Source organism: Microtus pennsylvanicus, chromosome 5, assembly GCF_037038515.1.
Source record: "Microtus pennsylvanicus isolate mMicPen1 chromosome 5, mMicPen1.hap1, whole genome shotgun sequence".
In the NCBI taxonomy this organism is placed as follows: domain Eukaryota; kingdom Metazoa; phylum Chordata; class Mammalia; order Rodentia; family Cricetidae; genus Microtus; species Microtus pennsylvanicus.
Window position 1 is genome coordinate 88,598,563 of NC_134583.1, and position 13,268 is coordinate 88,611,830.

General features: G+C 50.9%; 1 protein-coding gene across 1 annotated transcript; it reads left to right on the forward strand.

Annotated features, from left to right (window-relative positions):
• Positions 1-4,493: 4,493 nt before the first annotated feature.
• Fosl1 (FOS like 1, AP-1 transcription factor subunit) lies at positions 4,494-12,728 on the forward strand. The gene is made up of 4 exons (XM_075973121.1): positions 4,494-4,878; positions 7,039-7,236; positions 10,982-11,089; positions 11,733-12,728. Exons 1-4 carry the CDS (start codon positions 4,774-4,776, stop codon positions 12,135-12,137), a joined length of 816 nt encoding a protein of 271 aa, XP_075829236.1. The 5' UTR covers positions 4,494-4,773; the 3' UTR covers positions 12,138-12,728.
• The last annotated feature ends 540 nt before the right edge of the window (positions 12,729-13,268 follow it).

Consider the following 13,268-nt stretch of genomic DNA (forward strand, 5'->3'; position numbering starts at 1 on the left):
GTTTAAAGAAAGGGCCGGTAAGATGGTTCGACAGATAAAGGACCTGCTGCTGTGTCTGATAACCTTTGCTCAATCAATCCCTAGGATCCATATGGTGGAAGGAGAGAGGAAACCCAAGCTCTCAGGTTGTCCTCTGACCTCCACAACAGCTGTGCCCACAAAATAAACACAAGTATAATATAAAAGTGTGACGACAGGTAACGCAATCACCAGTGAAGTGGAGGGAGGAGGGTTATGAGTCAAAGGTCAGCCTGGGCTATATATTAGGACCCTGCCTTTCAACAAACACAACAGAATGAGAAAGAAAACATTTGCAAATCCTAAGGGTTTATACTCAGAATCTCAATTTAAAAAAGAAGAGAAAAACCAAGTGTGGGGTCCCACAGCCATGACCCCAGCACTTGGGAAATAGAAACAGAAGAATTAGACATTCAAGGTCCCTCCTAACCTACTTAGAAAGTTAAAGGCCAGCCTGGGTTACATCAGACCCTGCTTTACAAAAAGAAAAATTCTCTGATCGCAGAAATAAACAAAAGACTTGAATAGATACTTATATAAGAAGTCAACAAGCTAGGCGGTGGTACAACTGAGAGGCAGAGGCAGGTGAATCTTTGACTTCAAGGCTAGCCTGGTCTACAGGGTGAGTTCCAGAATGGCCAGGGATACACAGAGAAAGCCCATCTCAAAACAACAACAAAAAGAGGCCAACAAGCATGTGGGAATACTCCCTGCTCACTAAAGAAATGCAAATCAAAAGCCAATAAATGCCACTAACTGCCACTCTGTAGCAACTAGTTTTTAATTTCTTAAATTTCATGCATTTACTTTATGTGTTTAGTGTTTTGTCTTTTGTGTGTCTGTGCACCACATGGGTCCCTGGTGCTTGGATTCCCTGGAACTGGAGTTACTGAATATTGTAAGCCAACATGTGGGTGTTGGGAATTGAACTTGAGTCCTTTGGAAGAACAGCCAATGCTCTTAACTGCTGAGTCATCTTTCCAGGCCCTATTCTTTAATTTTTAAAACCCCAACTGGAAACTAACTAGGGCTGGCCATGATTTGGAGAAATTCGAGGTCCTGCACACGGCTAGGGAAAATGCACAGTGGCTGTGCCACTGTGGAAATTTGTCTGGAGGTCCCTGAGGGAGATGCACCCCAGGCAAATACCTGAGAGAAATGAAAGGCTCTGTCCTCGCAAAGACTGGTGCTCCAGTCTCCACAGAATCACTATTTGTACACAACCCAAAGTGACGGCAACACGAAGTCCAGGAAGTTATGAATAAGCTCAGGTACATATGTAGCATGGAATGTTACTCAGTCACAAAAAAAGGACAAATTATCAAATTCAAGGCAAAACACAAATGAGCCTTGAAATCTTATGCTGAATGAAAAAAGCCAGACAGAACAGGTCACATAGTGTGTGACTCCATGGACGTAAAATGCCCAGAATAGGCAAAGCCACATCCACAGAAAGATTAGTGGTTACCAGGGGATGGGGCAAGGGGTAAATTGGGAGTGGTTATTTAATGGACCTAGAGTGTTTTTCTAGACCAATAAAGTTCTGAAACCAGAGAGAAGTGGTGGTTACACAACATCGTGAACGTCCTCAATGACAATGAACTGTACCCTTAAAATGGTTAATTGTATGTTATGTGAATTTCACCTCAGTTAAAAATGTAAACGTCAATTTAAAAAGAGAATAGAAACTACAAAACACGAACATCACCTCCAACTCCCTGGTGGCCCTGAGAACCTAGAGATGCCAAAGTTCCACCCTTTGCCTCCTTTGGCCTCACTGCAGCTCAAGAGGTGGGATCCTCTGGGCTCACCGATGGGAGTCACTGAACCAAGCACACACAGAAACCCAGGGACAGTGGCTTCCCCGGAGTCACTGTGGAACCTGGGGTTCTCCTCAGGCTCCCTGCCTGGGAGCTGGCGAGGTCAGGCATGGGGAAATGTCTGTGCAACCGCAAGGCAGGAGTTAATGACTGAGGAGCTTGGAATGTACTGCTTCTGGAAGGGCGCCTTGTGGCTCCACGCTTCGAGCAGGAAGGGACTTTCGAGTCACGTACACACACTGCACTGGGGACCTGGACCCTGCTCAGCTGCCACAGGCAGTTTGAGGAGAAGGCAGCCCGAGAGGTATGCAGACAAGATGGACTCGGGTCAGCTCTCCTAGGTGCCACCACCAGGCCGCTTGCATCATCTGTCTAGCTCTGGTCAGCCAAAGAGTTCAAAGACCAGTCGTGTGTGTGCACACTCAAGCGTGAGTGTGTGCGCATGCAAGAGCGCATGTGCCGCAGCACTCGAGGAGATCATGAGAAGTTTTTGGGAATCAGTTGTCTCCAGGGTGCAAACTCAGGTTGTCAGGCCTGTTGTGGCAAGCACTTTGACCTGCTGAGCTATTTCCGCTGCCCTGTTTTGTTTCTTGAGACAGAGACTCCTGTAGCCCAGACTGTCCTTGAACTCCATTTTGTAGCAGCTGCAGACTCTGAACTTCTGTCCTCCCGCCTTCACCTCCAGAGCTCTGGCACCACAAGCGTTCACCACCACCACACCTGTCTCTGTGACGTTGTTGTATGTATATATCTCTAGCAATCCTCAAATGTAGCTATCACTATGTCCGCATTTCACAAATGAGGAAACTCAGAGCGACTGGCTGGGTGAGTCATCCTGGACACACAGCGGATGGTCAGTCTAGCCAGAATTCAAACCCAGAACCCAGAGCTTTCTGAGTCCACCACGTACATATTCGGATTCTTTCCCTGGGTCTCACTGGCCCCAGAACCCCCTCATACACGCCTGCATTCTCTTTTGGAAAACTGCTGTGGTCTCCCAGAAAGACAGGCGTTTGTAGACTCAGTAAGGGACCGGCACAGGCTGGTGACCTGAGGATGCTGTACAGCAGAGCACTTTCACACCTGCAGTCCCCTCTGGCCCCATAGCAGCCCTGTGACAACAACAGTGAGGCCCAACAGAGACTCAGGAAGGTGACCTGCCTGGGTCCCGCAGACACAAGGTACAGCTCTATGACTAGAAACACAGGACCACTCTGGCTGCCCAGCCTGAGTCCAACCCTGGCCTCTGGTCCCAAAGAAGACAGCCGAGGACCTGTTTCCCTGAGGGCGAACCTCTTCAGTTTCCATTGAGATGGAAAGAAGCCAAGGAGGGAGCTTTGGGACCGTTCTCCCAGTCAGACGGTCTACGGGGATGGGCGGTGTAAAGGCTAGGAGCCCTGATGGCCTGGCTCGGTCACCAGACTCAGCCACTTACTCAGTAGCCTTGGGCAACTCATTTCAATACCTGTCAACCTCGGTTTTCTCCATGTGTAAAATGGGGGTTAGGATGGCACCTACCTCCCCAGCACACTTGGCCAGGCCTCACCCTCACAGAGACCTTTCACACAGTTCCAGAGAAGGCTGGTGACGCACACGGTACCAGAGGAGTGCCTCCAGACAAGAAGTCTCATTGACTGCATCTCAGGACATCTGCAGGCTCTCTCTGCCTGCAGAAGCCTGGATTAAAACTTGTGCTAGCTCCAGAGACTGCTTGATTATAGTGCTTTCTATCTGTGGGTACCCAAGTGCCACTTCATTTAATGTTGAAATGTTCTGTTTTATGAGACAGGGTTTCACTGGTAGCCCTGGCTGTCCTGGAACTCACTCTGAAGATATGCCTGCCTCTCCCTCCCAGGTGCTGGAACTAAAAGTGTGCACCCCACTGCCCCCTTTGGTCAACGTTAAAATAAATATAACTTTTTTGCAATCCCGGGGTTTGTCACTTATGCACTTTTTAGTCTATCAGAGGCCTTGACACCAGTTGAAGCTGGGTGTGGTGCCACACGCCTGTGACAGCTGCCCTCCACGCAGGAGGTGCAGGCGAGAAGACCAGCAGTTCCAGGTTATTCTAAGTTAGCTACATAAGGAGTTCAAGACCAACCTGGGCTATAGGAAACTCTATCTAAAGACAAAAAAAAAAAAGCCAGGAATGATGGTGGCACATCCCAGCACCTGAGAGGTGAAGAATTAGGAGTTCAAGGACAGCCTCCACTAAGTAGCAAGTTCAAGACCAGCCTAAGATACCCGAGACACTATCCCAACCATCCTTCCTCGACAAACAATAAACTCAGCTAAACAAACTTTCCACCTCATTACAGAAGCCAAGATGACAGACTCGGGAGACCGTTGGGATGATTCCTGCTAGGTATATAATGATGCCAGCAATAATTCATCATATCTATAATTCACTTCAAGAGTCTCCAGCTAGTTTTCCCGTTCTTCTAAGTCCCCTAGCGAGGCCAATCGGTTACCCGACTGTTTCGTCCTGTTTTACGGGCGTTGGGAACCTTGGCTAGCCCAGACGGGGCGGGGCACAGTTGCAAGCCCCAACCTCAGCTAGGTGCGTCAGGGGGAATCCTCGCTGCACCTGGGAGCGGCGAGGAAATTGCACCATGTATGGGCAGCTGCGTCAGAGGGGGCGGGGCCACCGCAGAGGCTAGGGGACGCCAAGCCGGTCGCTTTCCTCAGCAGAGACGGCTGGTCACCAGAGCAGGGGGTCGTGAAGTTCCGTGCGGACCGGCCCACAGCGGCTCGTTTGGAGAGGTGGGTCCCCGGAGAGGTGAAAGACGCCGTGGCGACACGCCCCCTACCCCCCGCGCTGCAAGTGGTTCAGCCCGAGAACTTTTCATTCATAAAAAAGACAAGACTCCGCGAGGCGCGAGTGAGTCAGAACCGCAGCCGCCGACGCGGACCCCACCGAGCATCAGCCCAGGGCATGTACCGAGACTTCGGAGAACCGGGACCGAGCTCCGGGGCTGGCAGCGCGTACGGTCGCCCCACGCAGGCCCCGCAAGCTCAGGCGCAGGCCGCCCAGCAGCAGGTGAGGCTGGCCGGACCCCCGAGAGGGACCTGAGTTTGAACGGCATTAGGGGTGCTGGAGTTAGTCTGGTTTGCTTCGGGTTTAGAACCGCGACCCCGAGCAGCGTCTCCCTTTGGTGGTCGCGACCGTGGATCCTGCATGTTCTGCGCGGTCCAGGAACCGGTGTTCCCCGTGGCCAGGGGGACAGGCGCAGCAGGAGGAGCGACGATCTACGAATCTCCTTCTTGCCCTCCCGCATCTCCCTAGCTGACTGTCAATCTGCCCCTCTGTCTCCGTTAGTCTTTATTTCCTCTTGTCTGCCTCTAAATACTGGTTTCTCACCTGCCCCATCCTACGACTGAACAGGATCAGAAGAGCGCTCTGTCCCCAGCTTAATAACCGGGACCTGGACACACCGGAGAGATTGGGGGAGGGGAGTGTCCATTAGAACCCGGCCGGGTCAGCGAATCTTTAGCAGTCTGTCTGTGACTGCTCATGTGTCGCTTCCAGTTGTCCGTGTCCCTCTGCCCCGGTCAAGTCCCTATCCTTTTGAACTCAATATAGTCCTGTGGGCCCCAGGTAGTGGCTCTGAGGGGTTCCCGGAGACTGACTGTCCATTCCCTAAGCCCAATGGAGACCACGAAGTGTTGGGACATGCGCAGGGTCATCCACCAGGCCACTCTCGCGCCCCATACTCTCGGCACCCGACGGTTCCCACTGCTGGCTAGAGGCACTCGAGAGGTTGCAGGTGCCCATTTCCTGTCGAGGGGCCGCGAGCACGTGTTGCCAGGGGAGGGAAGGAGCTGCGTCCGTTCCGCCGAGTCACAGCGAACCGAGTCACTGGGGCTGAGTCACCCTGGGTGCCCCTCCCTTCCTGGCCCCAAACAGCCCCCGGGACCGACGACCTAGGAACGGGAGGTGCTCCTGGAGATACTTCTAGCCCACAACTGGGGTCACTGAGCTTCTGTGTCCCCCAATACTGGGTTGGGGACAAGTTGTCCCAGGCATGCCTAGGCATGTGAGGTGTTCCCTGGACGGAAGGAGCCCCGCACCCTTAGCTCACAGGTCTTAAACTCATTCTCTCCCCTAGAATACTCACGCCTCCCCAGATTCCCCCCCCCCCCACACACCTCCCCGCCCAATCCCAACAAAGCTCAGATTTCTGGTTTAAAAAAAAGAACTAAAGAATGCCAGGCCTCCGATGGAGGGTTTTTCATCTCTTTAACTTATTTTACGGACTCCAAAATCCCATCAATTTTGAGCCTTCAAAATTTTAAATTGACAATTGGGCATGCCTTTAATCCCAGCATTTAGGAGGTGGAGGCAGAGGCAGGTCAATCTCTGGGCGTTGGAGACCAATTTGGTCTACAAAGTGAGTTTCAGGACGGCCAAAATTACATAATAGAAAGATCCTGTCTCAAAAAAAAAATTAAAAGCCAATTCAACTCCGATTTCTGAGTCGGCATCTCAACAACAATGAAATATTGCATGATATCAAGAACAAAAAAAGTGACGTAACACTGAGGCTGAATAACTTGCCCCAGTCACAAGTTCAGTAGATGAGCGGATACTTGAGACATAGCCCTTGTTCACATATCGGTCACCTGACTCCCCTAAGACACTCTGTTAGACATTCTAAGCCAGGTGTGATGCTACATGCCTAGCTTCAGTGTTTGGGAGGTGGAGGCAGAAGGGTCAAGAGTCTAGCCTAAGCTACGTGAGATCCTGTCTCTTGCCAGATTCTCAGAGTTGGCTGGGGAACTAGAAGCTGGATTTATGCTCTTTTGTGAGGGTGGGCGCAGGAATGGGTGAGAGCCAAGCCATTTGGGCTCAAAACTCAGTTTCTATTTGCTGGCTGTGGGTCTGTGGGCAACTGTTATTCTGTCTGAAAATGAAGACAGGATTGTGCCAGCTGTGTGAGTCACTGTTTATAAAGCGGTTGGAAGAGTGAGGGGTCATTCATACTTGGTAAGAATTATCTGATGGGGAAATAGAGGTAAAAAACCATTATGTGACCTGCCCAAAGTTACCCAGCTCATGAACAAGTTTCTGATTGCCAAACTGTGCTCCCTGTGACCTCCCAGGGCCAGTGTCTGCATTAAGAGTAGAAAGGGCATGGCCTCTGTCCCCTGGAAGTCCCTCAGTTCCCCTCATCACCCACCCTCTGCTCTTACTCCTCAGAAATTCCACCTTGTGCCAAGCATCAATGCTGTCAGTGGCAGCCAGGAACTGCAGTGGATGGTGCAGCCTCATTTCCTGGGGCCCGGTGGCTATCCCCGACCTCTGACCTATCCCCAGTACAGCCCCCCTCAGCCCCGGCCAGGAGTCATACGAGCCCTAGGGCCACCTCCAGGGGTGCATCGCAGACCCTGCGAGCAGGTAAGGAACAGAGGTGTTGCACTTTCGATAGCCCTTAGGGGTCCAAAGAGGCAGGGGACAGGATCTTGCTATGAGAGACCTTCCATCGCCCATAGGAGTCCCTGGGAGGCCAAGAAAGAGGCAAAAGGTCACTTGTGAGTCAAGGAAGGCTTCCTGGAGAAGGGCTGCATGTTAACCTAAGCCACAGATGGGCTGAGTATAGAAAGCTGAAGGAATCTTCTTGGGAATGGGGTTGGAGGAGCAGGAATGGAGGTGGGGAGGACGGAGTGTAATGTAAGGTGGGTATGTGGAAAAGAGGGGGACTCCATTGTCTGACATGCATGGAGTGGGTAGCCTTATGCTGCCTACGTGCCTTGGGGTGAGAGAAGAGTAGGAACACTCTCTGAATCTGTTTCTTTTAATGTTCACAAAAAGTGAATGGGAAGCCAGGCGGTGATGGTACACGCCTTTAGTCCCAGCACTTGGGATGCAGAGGCAGGCAGATCTCTGAGTTCTAGACCACCCTGGTCTACAGAGTGAGTTCCAGGACTGCCAGGGCTACATAGAGTAACCCTGTCTTGAAAAATAAACAAAGCAAAAGTGAATGGGAAATGTATTTCAGTTTTTCCATCTCCCAGCAGAGGAAGTGAGAGCCTAGACAGGGAGTCACTTGTCCGAGTGACGGGGCAGGAGTGGCCTTGGCCTCAGGTCTGCTCAGCTCCATAGTCAGACCCTCCTGAGCCACACTGTCTCAGTGGGAGCTCACACAATGTTCCAAAGTGAGCCAAGAACTTCTGCCTCCCTGAAGTCCTTTCTAAATAAATAAGGGTATGTTTTTGCTTATTTGTGCTAGGGTCTTGTTATGTAGCCCAAGCTAGCCTTGAATTTGAGATCCTCCTGTCTCAACTTCCCAAGCGCTAGGTTCCACGTGTATACTAGGACACCTGACAGAGACAGAGGACTCTTAAGGCCTAGCACTTCCTCCCTAAATACTCCTGGAGCACTATGAGAGTGTCATGGGGAGAGGTCTAGGTGCATGCCTGTAATCCTGGATTTAGGAAGTGGAGACAGGATCGATTCAAGTACAATCTCAGAAACACAGGACATTTAAGGTCAGTCTGAGACACATAAACCCTGCCTCAAATAACCAAACAATAAAAGAAAACTTGACTTAATTATTGCCTAGGAAAAAAAACAAACCTGACTGTGCTGGTGACTGTGGAGAAGAGCCGCCCTGGACTCAATCCCCAGTGCGTTCACATGTTCCCAAGCGAACAGACACAAATCTTGGCCATGATGGCTGAGGAGAGGATGAAGGGGGGCAAGGCCTTGGGAGGTATGTGAGATGGAGCAGAGAACAGCTAACAGCAGGCTCCCCACAAGAATAGCTTACCTCTGTGACCATAAGCAAGAGGCTGACCAAGGGCAAACCCTTCCACACTTCCTTCCCTTAGCCCTGTCCTGAGCTGTCACCTTTTGATCATGGGTGCTGCTGGGCCGGAGCCGTAGTGGGTAGGGTCCTCCTGGGGCAGGTGGCTCCATCAGATGGCCTCTCACTCAGTGGACATTAAATCCTGCTCTGGAACTTTAACCAGTTATTCACCTCCCTGAGCTCCAGGTCCTTACGTGAGAGTCTGCTGAAGTCCAGAGAGATGACTCAGCAGTTAGCACTGGCTGCTTCTGTAGAGGACCACGGCTCCTTCACCAGCACCCATATGGAAACTCACTGCCCCTAATTCCCTCCAAAGGTTCTGACTCCCTCTTCTGGTCTCTACCAGCACTGCATGCTTGTGGTGTTCATACACACACATAGGCAAAACACTAATACATTTTTTAAAATCTTCTTTTGTTTTTGTTTGAGACAAGATTTCTCTCTGTAACAGCCATGGGTTCTCCTGGAACTTGCTTTGTAAACCAGGCTGGCCTTGAACTAAATTTTTTAACCTTAAAAAAAAAAGAATCTATGTAGGGAGTGTGGGTGAGATGGCTCCGACGGCTCGGGGTAAATGTACTTGCTTAATGATCTGAGTTCAGTCCCTGAAACCCACATAGTGGAAGGAGAACTGACCTCCTTCAAGTTGTCTTCTGATCTCCACAGTGCTATGGCACACTTGTGTCACACACACACACACACACACACACACACACACACACACACACACGATGTTTTAGGACTCTAGCAGGCATGGTGGCACATCCTTTAGACCTAGCACTTAGGAGGCAGAGAGATCACTGTGAGTTCAAGGATAGTCAGGACTTTTACATGGAGCAACCCTGTCTTGAAAAAACAAAAACAAAGGGCTGGAGAGCTGGAGAGATGGCTGAGCAGTTAAGAGAACTGACTGCTCTTCCAGAGGACCTGGGTTTGATTCCCAGCATGTGGGTACATGGCAGCTCACAACTGTCTGTGACTCCAATTCCACGGGATCCAACACCCTCACACAGACATATATGAAGGCAAAACACCACTGTGTATAGAATAAATAAACTTAAAAAAAAGCAAAAACAAACAAAATAGACTATGTAGGAAGACAGGCAGATGGTTCGTCAGGTGAGTGACTATCCTGTGAGGATGGGTCCCTAGCACCCACACAGAAGCCCAGAGTAGCTATTGTAACCCCAGCATGGGGAAGGGGCAGGCTGAGACAGACAGTCCCCAGTAGCTCACTGGCCAACAAGTCCAGCCAAATGGATAGACTCCAAGTTTAGTGAGAGACTTTGTCACAAAAACTAAGGTGGAGAATTGAGGAAGACACCCAGTGTTACCCCCAACACACAAACATACACAAAAATCAGGAGGCAGAGGCAGGTGGATCTCTGAGTTCTAGGCCAGCCTGGTCTACAGAGTGAGTTCCAGGACAGCCAGGGCTACACAGAGAAACTCCGTTTCAAACAAACAAAAATCAAACAAGAACAAGCAAGACCCCATGCAGGGAAGCACGGCCTTTCACCCTCGTGCTTTGGAGGTGGAGGCAGAGGATCTATCAGGAATCTGAGGCCAGCCTGGGATACAGGAAACCTTATCTTTTTTAAAAAACAAATAAGATAGGTATGGTGACACACATCTTCAACCCCAACACCAGGGAGGCAGAAGCAGGTGGATCTCTGAGTTCCAGGCCAGTCTGGTCTGCACAGGAAGCTCTAGGCCAGCCAGGGCTACACAGGGAGATCAGGTCTAAAATACAAAGAAACAAAGCTACAAAAAGCAAAAAGAATCTGTGTAAGGGCTAGGGGTATAACTCAGCCGTACAGCATTTGCCTACCTAGTGTACTAGGCACTGGGTTTGATCCCTAGCACTGAATCAAAGAAAAAAAAACCCTATAAAATACTTTGTTGGTACAGTAGATTCCCAGTAACTTTTGACACTCATGAGCACCTCCTGTGACACCTAGCTCCTCTGGGAAGAAATTCCATCTTCTAGGCTGAGGGTCTTATAAAAGGAGATAATGGTGTATCATAGACTCAGGAGGAAAGGCTACTTATGCCTGGGAAATAAGGATTTCAACATCTTAGCGGAGCTCTAAGCTGAGGAAGTATAGGAGGAGGGTCAAAGCTGACCGAGTGGGAAAACATTACAGGAAAGAAACCAGCAGGAAAGCTAGTGTGAGCAGGCGACAAGCACCTGGTACGGAGAAGCAGTTGTGTAATGGCGGTACCCAAACTACAGCTGAAGGAAAAGCCCCCAGTTTGATGGTGAGCCCAGGGAGGGCAGCTGGTGGCCCAGCATCTGCCTCACTATCCCCCTTCTTTTCTCTCCCAACCTAGATCAGCCCTGAGGAGGAAGAACGCCGCAGAGTGAGGCGTGAACGCAACAAGCTAGCAGCGGCTAAGTGCAGAAACCGGAGAAAGGAACTAACAGACTTCCTACAGGCGGTGAGCATCAGCTGGGCCAGAGGGTTCCCAGGAGCACGAGAAACCCAATAAATTACTCCTCCACACCCCACCCTCCTCCCTGTCCGAGGGGAAGACCTGGGAAAAGGATAAGGAAATGGAGATTAAAAATTATTTGCCGCTGGGAGGTAGTGGCACACGCCTTTAAGCCTTTAATCCCAGCACTCAGGAGACAGAAGCAGGCAGATCTCTCAGTTTGAGGCCAGCCTGGTCTACAGAGCAAATTCCAGGACACCCAGGGATATTACCCAGATAAAGCCTGTCTCAAATAATTTGCCTTGGGTCTCGAAGCAGAGATGATGTTGGCAGGCAATTCTGCTGAAGCCCTGGACCTGCCAGGCCATGGTGGTGCATACTTTTAATCCCAGCACTCAGGAGGCAGGAGTTCCATGCCAGCCTGGTATATAAAGCGAGTAGAGAAAACAGAAATCTTGTCTTGAGAGGGGAAAAAAAATAAAAATAAAAAGAAGCAGCCCTTGGCCCGATAGGAGTCATGCCCATTTTCTCTCAGGGTCTCATGGGAGTTGCAGTTCAGACTTACTGGGGACTCCGGGCTCAACCCCCAAACTCTAGCCTGAGGCTTGGCGATCTTTCACCCTTCTAAATTTCTCCTAATCCTCTAAAGGAGACTGACAAACTGGAGGATGAGAAATCGGGCCTGCAGCGGGAAATTGAAGAGCTGCAGAAGCAGAAGGAACGTCTTGAGCTAGTGCTGGAAGCCCATCGCCCCATCTGCAAAATCCCTGAAGAAGATAAGGACACAGGTGGTACCAGCGGCGCCAGCAGCCCACCAGCCCCCTGCCGCCCCGTACCTTGTATCTCCCTTTCTCCGGGGCCTGTGCTTGAACCCGAAGCACTTCATACCCCCACGCTCATGACCACACCCTCTCTGACTCCCTTTACTCCCAGCCTGGTTTTCACCTACCCTAGCACACCAGAACCTTGCTCCTCAGCTCATCGAAAAAGTAGCAGCAGCAGCGGTGACCCCTCCTCTGACCCCCTGGGTTCTCCCACACTCCTGGCTTTGTGAGATACCCAGCCACACCCCTTGCTCATGCTACCCCAGTCATCTCCTTCCTTCCATTGATCCAGCAGGCCTGGACCATCCGCACGCCCGGAACCAGCAGGTCCTTTATCTCTTCAGAGTAGAACAAACTGTTATGCTTCGATGTGGAGCCAGCTTGGGGGGGGTCCCCAAAGCTGCTCATTGTATCTCTAGAGCTGGCCTATCATAATTTGCACAAAATCAGAGACAAAACATGTCCCCTTTGGGCCTGGAGCCCTAACCCCTTTCGGACAGACTGCTCTCACACTATGTCACTTTCTTCATTTGATCCAGCCAGCCCCGCTCCCAGACAGAAGGTGCCCTCCCACTAGAACACTAACTCACACAGCTCCACTGCCAGCAGCACCAGGGCATCCTGCAGGTGCCTCCTGCATGGCTCAACTCAGGAGGCACCAGTGGCTTCTGTGATGAGCTGAGCTTGCACTCCCTAGCTTTGAGAAGCCTTTAGTTCCAGGGTATCCAAGCCTCCACATCAGGGGCAGCTGCTATTTATTTTCCTAAAGAGACTATTTTTATACAAACCTTCCAAAATGGAATAAAAGGCTTGAAGCTCTAGTCTGAGTTGTCATGTTGGATCCAAAGGCTAGAGGAGACCGTTTGGAACAGGAGCTCTAGGTTCCAGCCTCAGCTGTGACCTTGAAGAAACCACCATATATTTTTGAACTTCTATATCCCATCTGAAGAATGGGGATACCTCTGCTGTGCTTCAACTCCTGTACTGAGACTGAGAATGCTCCGGAGTACAAGCAAACAAGATTATCAGTTTTCCCCCCGGGGAGACCCACACTGCTCCTATCTTAAGGACTGGGGGCAGGGAGGGGCTGTGTTATACCCTTCCACCTTCCGAACAGGCAGCCAGTGGGCTTGAGGCCCCCAACACCTGCTTCCTGCTCCATTGTTTTTGACAGGAAGGAGCCTGGAAGGGAGCTGGAGCCACTTCAGGGGCCGGATTTTGGGCTGTGTCGGCGCCCGTGGGGGAGTTAGTGGTCTACCACTGTCTTAAATCCCACCCCAAACTCCAGCTAATGAGGAGTTCTGCAGTCCCTCAGGATGGGAATTGCACCGCGTCTTTGGGTTTCCGCCCTCTTCCCAACC